General features: G+C 35.0%; 1 protein-coding gene, 1 long non-coding RNA gene and 1 pseudogene across 3 annotated transcripts; 2 read left to right on the top strand and 1 right to left on the bottom strand.

Annotated features, from left to right (window-relative positions):
* Window positions 1–3,749: 3,749 nt before the first annotated feature.
* LOC117216643 (probable glutathione S-transferase 6) lies at window positions 3,750–4,113 on the top strand. Its single transcript, XM_033463526.1, has one exon. It carries the CDS (start codon window positions 3,823–3,825, stop codon window positions 3,994–3,996), a length of 174 nt encoding a protein of 57 aa, XP_033319417.1. The 5' UTR covers window positions 3,750–3,822; the 3' UTR covers window positions 3,997–4,113.
* Window positions 4,114–4,850: 737 nt separating this feature from the next.
* Window positions 4,851–5,625, bottom strand: LOC117216644. Of its 2 annotated transcripts, none has more exons than XR_004489398.1 (2): window positions 5,345–5,625; window positions 4,851–5,249 (listed from the first exon to the last, which is right to left on the bottom strand). It is a non-coding gene; the product is annotated as an uncharacterized LOC117216644 (long non-coding RNA). The 2 variants fall into 2 exon arrangements; XR_004489397.1 differs by having other exon boundaries at window positions 4,851–5,227.
* Window positions 5,626–9,491: 3,866 nt separating this feature from the next.
* On the top strand, window positions 9,492–10,803 carry LOC117216642 (annotated as a pseudogene).
* Window positions 10,804–11,382: the final 579 nt, after the last annotated feature.

Genomic DNA, 11,382 nt, shown 5'->3' with positions numbered 1-11,382 from the left:
AGTATCGCCGTCCCGAAAATGACTTCCGGAAGAAACATTAAACGCGCACGCACTTATGTTATGCAAATAAAGGACATCGAATGGATCGAACAAAGGCACAAAAGAATTCGAAGAAAACAACAACTTATTATCCAAATTGTTCATCGAGAGTAATCAATGCTGTATACTTCCTAGAATTAGGATGAATAGGGATTTGGAGAAACCCACCGGCCATGTCCAGAATAATAAAATATCTCGCTTTTTCAATCTCGCGACTTGATCCGCAATGAGGGGTAAAGGATACCGATCCGCGACCGTACATTTATTTAGTTCTCGAAAATCTACCTATCATCTATCTGAACCATTGTTCGTCTTCACGAGTAACACAGGGCTCGCGAACGGTGAATTACTAGGCTTTATGATTTTTGGCTGTAATTAAGTCGCTTGTTCTATCACGTACTATTCTGCGCTCGCGAAGTCTATTAGGACTCCTTGTACGGCGATGTTAGGATCAATTGATTGTACTTCTAACTGGCCTGTATTTTTTTGTACGAGTACGTAGGGAACCCGTAACGGATGAATCTCTGAATTTTCGAAAAGAAAGATTAATCGACTTTTATCGCTACCACGTACCTCATTGTCAACTTCATTAACATCGATCTCGTTTTTAGCGGTTTTATTACAGGCATTAATTATTTTTGTTTTACACATAGCGAGGCTATTTTGTGTAATATTACGTCAAAATCTTGGCTTAAAATTTAACGAGTAATCGCGATATCGTATTGTTAAATAACTACCAGCGAGAACATGAAAAGTTTATCTCTAACCACCGACACCTGCAACGGACAAGATTTGAGCGATACGTTTAGTACCGATATTTCTTATTCCTCGCATTACTACTATATCAATCGTTCTTTTGCCAGAAATTCTCAAGACTACGGATTCTTTAATTAGCGAACACTCGGCTCCGAAATCGGGGTAAAATGGAAACGACTCACCCGGATGGCTTGATCTACCAGTTAGCGCCTCCACTACGTAGAAGTCAATTCGACACTCGGTATTGAAATTATATTCAGGGCACTGCTTTGTAAAGGATCTTCCTCCATAATCAGATTGGTAGCTGCGCACCAGGCAGCGGAGTCGAAAAATTGTTAGGTTCCACACTCGATTTTTGCACTAGCGACGGAATTAACTCGCGCACGATGATCGTAAGCTCTTGCACTGTTATAACCGGCACTGATCCCACTTCTGATGTCGGGTTTACATTAAAATTAGGGTTAGGGGCGTGAAACGAATCTTCGTTTGGGTTACACGTTGTCGTTATGCAATAGAGAAGACATTGACTAGTGCAAATACGATTATTATAGAACCGGACAAGTAACCGTGGTAGTTAGGTACTCGAGAAAACTAATGACAATGATCCTAGGTTCAATAACGAATCCGCGGTCGACGGGATGATAGATGAACGTACTCACAAAATCTAAGTCGGACGCGTAATATTCACTGATCGTAAAGAGTTACTCCTTTCATCAATGAGATCGCGAGCGAGAATGTCTTTCCCGTCCCGATGATGCCACAGAGGAAAACTATAAGGGGGTGTGTCTAAGGACACGAGATTATCGGATTCGTCGAGAAAAGCCTTCGTTCAGAAAGTAAGGGAAATTGGCCTTGCTGCTAATTGGTCAATCTCCATATCGGTGGTTAGAAAAAGGTGCTAGCCGCCCTCGAGGGAAAGTTGCTAGTGGGAGACGCCGCTCGTTGAAAAATATGTCTCCCCTATCTTCCCGTAGTTGGGACAAAGACCGTTTGTCTGTTTGAAGGACTTTAGTTGACTAAATCTTAAGATTTATAACGGGCCCTCGAGCTAGCCGAACATGTACTGCGGAGACGCATCGACATCTGGCAATCATCTTACTCGAAGAATAGGGTCTGCGTGTGGGGAGCCACGGGACAGAAACCGTTGTAATGTTTACTGTCGCGTGTCGCCACGAATATTTCTTTTAAGGAGAGCTATAGAATTACTCCATACCTTTGTTAGACAAAGCGATCATCCCGTGACCGCGGCTACGTTCGGCGACTGACTGTCGCCTCGAGCCCAAGCTCATTATCACAACTCTCGAACAATTACAATCGGATTGGATAACTACAATTGTTGAATTACAGCTATAGTAGACTTTAGGTTACAATGTTGCGGGATTATCCAAAATTCCAAAGGCTCCGGTGTTCTTTCATCTCCGACATATATATTATATATACTATTATATCTATATAATATATGTATTTATATCTATAAATATATGTATAAATATATCTGTTTAAAAAAATAAAGTTGACCTTCATATATCGCCAATAATATCGCGTGTGTAAAAAGAAACTAATTACATTTAATTCTTTTTTTACATTTATTTATTTTTTATTATTATTTTTTTCACAACTAATTACATTTAATTATTACATTTACATACATTTAACTATTATTACATACATTTACATACATTTAATTATTATTTTTTTCATAATTATATCTCGTTTGAAATATTTTTCGACATAATTAATTGTTTCAAAAACACATATTCCAGCCTTCTAAATGATTTATTTTGCGTATTATACGAATTATTCCATCTATAAGTAAATTGTTCTCTCTACACACAAACACGCACACAGTCTGTTAATTACACGAGTTAATTGTAACATTTTTCTCGATAAGTTGACAGAGCAAGGAAAATGAGCGACGAACCTACCTACAAACTAATCTACTTCAATGCCCGTGGTAGTGCCGAACATATACGGTACATATTTGCATATATTGGCATCGAGTATATCGACGAGAGGATCCCCCTACAACTCTGGCCTGAATACAAGGATTGTAAGCGTGAAGAATCGATTTTTACTTTCATCGTTCAACTCTCAGATATCTACCATTTACTCAAACTTTTCTGTATATAAAACTTTCGTTTCACGTGCAGGCTAAACTTACTTAAAGTAAAATTTCATACGGAATAAAGTCGAACTTTTCATTAAGTTTTGCTTCCGTAATATCGTGTTTATCGAATACCAACTTAATTCACTTACGATTCTCGAATTTTTGTGTTGCAATCTTTATTGTTTTCAATGAATCGAAGCATTTCGAATATTTTGAGAAAACCGTAAATAGGTGACTTAAAATAGGAATACAAAAATACTTCTACGTTTCTCGTTAATTTAAAAACTTTTTAGGACTTGTCGGAAAAAAGGATAAAAAATTGAAATCAGTTCGGAAATGAACAAGAACATAGCTAAAAAGTCGAAAGAACAAAGCAGACATAAAATTCGATCTTCCGTTGCGACATTTCTATCGTAAATAGTATAATAAAAGTTTTACGCAGCATAGTCTTCGATATAATCTTATATGTCGCTTGCAGATAGAGAAACCAAAAGTCAACGTAAGTCTGTAAATCAATCCTGTCGGTGTAAAACACAAAATTACGTTCGCAAGAGACATTCGATTTATATTCCTTGCATTTCAATTTTCATTACAAGAACCGTGTACATTTTCTAATATTTTTTCCGTGTCTGGTATTATCTTTTATCCTTGATTTTAAAAACTTTAGGTTCTTCCCAACAGCGATAACCTGCGATACCCTGCGAAAACACGCGATACCCTGTCCATCGTAATCGTAAGAAAAGAAAAAAAGGAGAAAGAAGACATTTCTGTATTTCTTTACTAGGCCATGTTGATTAAAACCGAAATGATTTCGATTCATCTATTCACAAGAACGCAACGGCCTCGGAAGCTGTGTTGTGATTTCCTATCGATCGTTTCCCTTTACACAGTGTTCATATGAGCCATGTTTGTTCTTAGCAATGCCTTATAAAAAGCTGCCTGTGCTGGAGGTAGACGGGAAACCGGTAGCGCAGGCTGACGCTGTGGCGCGATACTTGGCGAGGAAGTACGATCTAATGGGAAGAAACGAAAGCGATGCGTTGATATGCGACGTGCTCGTCGATACTCTTGAAGATTTGGAGCAAGGTGAGTAACTGATGAGATGACTTTGCATTTGTCTCACCACAGAGACAGACGTTCAAGAATTCATTGTGAAAAGACGAGTACAAACAAGATACGTATGTCTTTCCGTTAAGCGAATGTTACAGTTTGTTTGCAAAAGTCAGTTTTTAGATTATAGAATCGTAGATAGAATTTAGAGGATAGAAAATTTTAGTAGTCACTTTTAGTTTAGTCTTATCGACAATAAGCAGACTACGTTATGATACAACGATTCCAACTGAAGATTTCTATCGACATCACGAATTCGATGGCTTCCAAATTTTCTTCTCTGCAATCTCAGACGCTCAACTCGAAAGAATCTTTTAGATCCCCCGACAAACACTCGACTCAGGTTATCTATTATCGTAATCTTCCTTCGGGATTTTTTTTAACTGCGTTGCGTTAACGAATAACGGGATAACATCACGTTTCTCTCAACGCCTTTCAACGTTCTACAACTTTTATTCTTTGCAAATCCCTGTCTCTATATGATAAACGCTGGTTATCCGCGGAAGGAGCGAGGGCAACGAAGTGTATCCTGGTACGCGATAACGTTACTAATTTCCAATTACGATATGTGTGATTACGTAACATCTGCTGTCTGCATAATGCGTTAACGATCCGCGCGTTGATCGCATAAATATAAATCGAAGGGAATGGAATCGCTCGAAACTCATGCAACTATCCGCAGGTGTTTAAAATCGTGTTTTTACACCGCCAACGTAACGTCACGCCACGTCGAAAAATTATTACTAGACAGAGAAGGTGAACAAAAAACGAGGTAAATAGGCTACCGATTGAATAATATCATAACGATCGTATCTCTGGTTTTTGCTCGTCTTTTATATTTGTTTCAAATGTATAAAATATAATCGTATCGATATCGTCCACGATTAAAGCCATCCATCCGCCATCGACGAGGAACGAACGATTATATTTTATCATTTATGCGAATCCTTCTCTTCTTTCTCTATTTACGCCCCTCGCCTTGCTTCGTACCGCCGATGATTCACAATTCGATGCACCTGAACAGCTGGAACGTCGCAGATTTTTCCGTACGATAACAAACGTGTTTTTGATGGCCTGCTTTAAACCGTGACGATCGCCATGACGTGCATCAATTGTCGAATGATGTAGTGCGACGATACTCCTACGCAACTTTTTTTTACGCTGTTTTTTCCTCTATTTTTTCTTCCTGTGTGTTATCACATGATCATGAGATACCTGTATAGAAGATGCAAAGAGTCTGTGAAGAATTTACAGATATTTAAGATTATCATAATGTTTAAGCAAAAGCTAAGACGCAAAATATTGCTCAAGATGTAATTATGTAATATTTACTCAATTTCTAGAAGACTGTTTATATCTTGTTGTTATTCTTGATATGGAGATAAATATAGTATACTTTATTAAGACCTAGATAGAAGACTTTTTTCTCGTTTCTCTTCTCTTACTTAATCACTAAGAGTTATATAACGTTTATTCGATAATTCTGCTTCTCCTGACCTTTCCACAAATGGTTGTTTATATCTCGACATTCTTGGTACTTTTAATCAAATTTTAATAACAGTACTTTACTCGTCAGAAGTAAATAAAAAAGCTCTAAGTAGAAGCAAGGATTTATTTACCTTTCCTTTCTCGAATCTCAGTTAGCAATGTTGTTCCTCTTGAAAGATTTTCCAAGTTTCCAAGACAATTTCCACGCTGGTAACATTGTATATATTTCAAGTATCGTGAACCACAGGAACTTGTTGAGGCAATATTGAAGAAAGCAAAGAGAATGAAGAAATTGTAGGAACTATGAGAGGCTACTCCTTCTTTCACAACTTATTTTCTCTTCGTTTGGGGGGAAAAACACAAATGAACGTAACGGTTGGTTTCATATACGTTTCAGCTATCTGCTACTGTCGCATGGAGGAGGATCCTGAAAGGAAGGAAGCGAGGATGAATCAACTTTTGAACGAAACAATACCATTGTACCTGACTAAATTCGACCAGATTATTGGCGAATATGAAGGATATATCATTCCTTCTACCGTAAGATTTTTTATCCAAATTTAATGTTAAAATTTTTAGTCTTTGTGCAAACTGGGCCATGTTGTCCATAAAAAATTATTGAAACTTTGTTGCGACAAGACAGCTTTAATTGTTGAGAGCAGAGTGTATCTTTAAAATTCACTTCTGTTAGTTTATGTACAAATGAATTTGCCAAGATTCTCAGCTTTTAGATAATTATTCATGTATCTTCCTCATCAAGTTTGATAGAAATTATTACTATCGTAATCAAAGCAAAGATTAAGATATGTAAAATCATTTCTCTGGATATGACACTCTTGTTTAATGATTGATAAATGATACCATTCGAAATATCATATTTATATAATATATAATGATACTTATAAGTGTAATCACTTAAGTACAGATATCTGAATTTTTCTCACTGTCACTGACATAGATACGTATTATGGTTCCTTAGATTACTTGACCAGTTTATTTCTTTCATCACTGTGTTATTATATAATAATAATAAATAGTCACATTAAATTAATTTAGTATGATTATGTTGTTTAATAATACGTGTTTCATTGCAAAATATTTAGCGATTGAAGGGCTCACAGGAAACATGAAAGTGAAAGAATACTAGAATCTAGAGTTTACGATTTCAATTTCTTTAACGAGATATTTATCATATTACACAATTCCTGTAAATGTATTTGTAATTATATCGCCGAAGAATTGTATTTAATTAAGCTATGAAGTTGTGGACTCGTGAGAAGGCTTATTTTTATAGAACTGTCTAATTTCCATTCGACATTGATTCAGGATACACATTACTCTTTTTTACATAATACCAGTTTTGTCATTTTTAATTAACAAATACCTCCAAAGGTTGAAGTTTCTAGAATTATCCATTAAATTCTGACAATAAAATAAAAATCCAAATTCTTCCTAAAAAGCTAGTGATCTTTAGTTAAGAGTTCGATTTTTCACATTTTTCAAGTTAAATTAAAAAAATTGTTTAATAGAGGAGGTACAAAATAAATGTATACAAACCTTTTTTCAGACGACATGGGCGGACTTAGTATTTGCGGAGACCCTGGAAAATTTCGAGTATATGTTTGGGCCACCAGTTTTGGATAAATATCCAGCTCTTCAGGCACTGAAGAAAAGGATTCATACAATACCGGCCATTTCTGATTGGCTGGTTAGGCGCCCATTCACAATCAGCTAAAAAGCTAAAAACGCGTGGAAAAAAGATGACCAGTACACCAGTATATATATATGTACGCTGGCATCGCTATGTTGGTAAATGTTCGATGTTATACGTGTCGTAAAATGTAACAGTTCTATTTAAAAAAAAATTTCGTGTCTATGAGTACGTTAAAAGTTTAACTATAAAAAGTCTCATCTGAGCTGTGCTCCTTTATGTGAAGGTATTATTGTGTGTAATATTGTGAATGACGACTTTTCCTCTCCGATATTCGTGAATTGAATCACGGTCAACTCAGCTTGAACTAAAATCCTAACTAAAATCGTCACCAACAAATCCGATGGTCCCGTGCGCTAGACACACCCATCCTTAGCTTTCCTCCGAGACAGCATCGTCTCCCAAGACAGTTCTGATTTTACATCCTTCGAACGGTCAATATCCTACCACCGGGTAGGACACACCCACAGATCAGTCACTCATTCATCTCGTACATACGCACCAGCGTAACTGCCTTCGTTATAAGTTGTTGGAATAAACGGTGAAATATAACTTACTATACTGTGTCATATTCATTTAACCACCTCTTATCTTAACCGAAACAGGGGAACGACTACTTCGCGGCGCCGATTCACCGAATCGTAGCGAGAATTTACGCCTCTCGCTACTGCGACTGCGTCTCTCCGCGAACGGTCGTAACACATTGATCGACAGAAGTACTAAACTCTAATAACATAAATTTATATATTTTCTATTTCCCAGACACCAGTTTTATAGATTTTTCTATCTTCTGTACTACTTTTATCCCTTTTATTTTTTCTTACATGAGATTATTGTAAATTTAATATCATTTGTTCGCAATATTTGTTATTTATCTTTCCTTGAATTTGAAATTTCGCGCTTCAATGTTGTGTGTTGCTCGACGTTTTATCGAACGATGTTTATCGAACTAGTTTATGAATACATACATAATCATTAAAGAATCTATAAACCTTACTAGTTTGTTTTTACTAAGTTTTGTTACAGAAAACATGTTCTCATAAGTTTTCAACTTTAATTTATGGAAATTTATTAACCTTAAACTATAAAATTTTAAACTATAAAATCATTCAATGAGTCTTTCCGGATGTTTTTATGTAGTCATAATTTCACATATCAGCACAGCTCCACCAATACGATAAGAGTTACGTGGAAGCAACAGGGGGGAAGAAGAACATATAGATATCTAAAGGTTATTTTTGTCTCATTCAAGTTTCTGTTAACCGGCTTGGAAATTTCCTGTGCTTGTTTCGACTTTGAAGTCTTAAAAAAAAAATTGTAAGTAAATAGTATATATATAGTATATATATCCTGAGTCAAAGTTTCTCTTTATAAATAATAAACCGTTTAAAAACTATATTTTGTATGTTTTTTCCTTATTCATAATTAAATAATAAATATGAAATACTTCTACAGAAAGCCGACATCCTTCAATTAACCGAACAGCAGATGATTTAAAAATTAGTAGTTGAAAGAAATAAATGTTATTACATGTTCATAATTGATCGATAAATTTAAGTATACAATTAGAAAATGTTTCTTCTTTATTGATAACTAAATAATACAGATAAGATACAAGATACTTGTACGAAAAGTCGGCGCGTCGTTCAATTAACGGAACAGCAGAGGATTTGAAAATTAGTAGTTGAAAGAAATAAATTTTATCATATGTTCATAATTGATCGATAAATTTAAGTATGCAATTAGAAAATGTTTCTTATGTTTGGAAGAATATATAATCACTGCTGAATGTTTTGTAGTTACGAAAGTTGTATACAAACATACATTGTACATACGACTAGTAATGGTACTAAATTACTGTTAGAGGGTCTTGGGTGTATAGGACCATATGGTTAAATTAATACTAGGGATAACGAATCGCGCGAATGTAATTAATATTTTGAAATGCGTTGTTTGCATTAATTGATAGTTTTCTTATAAACTTTTTTATAAACAATTTCATTGCTATAGAAAAAAGATAAATGCCGGTAATATGTCTATCCTACTTAAATAGAAAGTGCAATATTTCGTTATAATATTTGGCGCAAGTTTATACATTATTACATCCAAAAATAATATTCTTTTTATATCTAAGCTATATTAAAATATAAAGATACAAATAGTAGTTAGTAGTCGATGCTTTTTACTTAAATTGTCTTATACTTCATAATTTGTAATAATATAATTCTTGTCATCAATGATTCTTTGTTTTTACTTTGTATATATTATACTTCCAGGAAGATGCCGCTCTATAAATTGACTTACTTCCCAGTTACGGCATTGGCAGAACCAATCCGTTCTTCTTCAGCTATGCTAGTATTCCATTTGAAGATGAACGTATCAAAAAGGACGTCTGGCCAGAAATAAAGCCCTGTAAGCTTAAAATTTAAAGAAGTTCTGTTTCTTAAATCTCATCTTTCCTAATTTAACTAAAGTAGCTAAATAAAGTAGAACACAATTATGCAGAGTATAACAGAGATTATTGTTTACTCTCCATTGCTCTATAAGATATGTGGGAGAACAATAGGTATTGTTAAGGAGACAATGCCCTTTGTTTGCTGATAAATTATCAATAAATTAAATTATATCTTTCCAAAACAGATAACAGGAAGCTAGATATTTAAGAAGCATCATAATCTGTTTGTTCGATAGAATCTTTGATTCTATTAGTTGTATGTTTTTAGTGACTCCTTATGGCCTGCTTCCTATGCTCGTAGCCGATAGAAGGAAGGTTGCTCAGTCTACAGCTATTTGCCGTTACTTAGCCAAACAATATGACTTAGCTGGAAAGACTGACTGGGCAAATCTTCATATTGATGCCACTGTTGATACTATTCATGATATTCGTCATAGTGAGTATCCAGTGCTGTTTTGCATAAATCTTATGAGAATCTTGATAACAGATAGTACATATCTGTTCAGGTATTTATTAGTTGAAATCCGATTTAATATTTGATTTAATCGAACGATACACGTATGTCAACAATACAAGACAAAGGATTAAAAAGGATTGTAATTCTATCTTCAGTATCATTTAAATTTCGCACAAGACTGTATTCAAGTTAGTATAACATTAGCGAATAGTATTTAACTGAAAACAAATTTTCAGAAATTGCCGCCTTCCACTATGAGGAGGACGAGAAGGTCAAAGCTGCAAAACGCAAGGCTGCTGAAGAGACGCTGCCGTTCATTTTAGAACGTTTGGACCAGCAAGTGAAGGAAAATGACGGCTACTTCTACGATGGTACTCTCTCTTGGGCTGATTTAACATTCGTTGCTCTGCTCGTTATTTGAACTTTATGTACAAGTCTGATCTGATCGAGAATTACGAGAATCTGAAGCTGCTGGAGAAAAAGGTCCTCCTTCTGCCCAAGATCAAAAACTGGATTGAGAGACGCCCAGTTAGCGAATTCTAAACTTCACGATTGCTTATGGTTTTATAAGCGTTTAAAGATTGCGGTCTTAGTGTGTTGAGAGAACGAAGAACGAATCGTGTTGATGGAAGTTTGTATGGAATATACTGATTGCTTTTAACATTCATTAGTTCCAGCTATTACCGATATTTTTGTCATTTAGTTAGGGTTTTCCCTTTAGATTACGTTGTGATAGAGAACTATTATTTGTGTATTCCTACAGAAACATACGAACTATATAAACTGTTGACACGATGTTGTGCTTTTGTATTATAGAGATAATAATAAAACCATCAAACAATCATTAATTATGTTTTTTATTATATTCATTAAGAATTGAAGATTACCTCCTTGGTGATCTTGATAATATCGTATTTTACAAATGTTGAACAAAAAAAAATGTATGATTATTTTATTCAATACGTTATGAGGGTTGCTTTAAAAAAAATACGAGTTACATATTTCTTTGAAGAAAGCATGATTTTTATCGATACAATAATGTTCTTCTGTTATCGCTTTAAAGTTGAGTACTTCGTTGATTACACGAGAGAACTCGCCTACAGCAAACAAGATACGACCGTGTGTAAAGTAATTAATCTGGTTGCTCGTTGCTAGCTGCACATAAGGCTTGCGTAAAAAAAATATGCATTTCAGTTCAGGCGGAGAATTATGTAGGAAGTCATTTTGTCGATCAATAACTTAGTTAATAAAAGATCAAA

Source organism: Bombus bifarius, unplaced genomic scaffold (assembly GCF_011952205.1).
Source record: "Bombus bifarius isolate JDL3187 unplaced genomic scaffold, Bbif_JDL3187 scf7180000010279_frag, whole genome shotgun sequence".
Lineage (NCBI taxonomy): Eukaryota > Metazoa > Arthropoda > Insecta > Hymenoptera > Apidae > Bombus > Bombus bifarius.
Note: the sequence above shows the minus strand (reverse complement) of the source record. Positions and strands in the feature narration are given on the sequence as shown.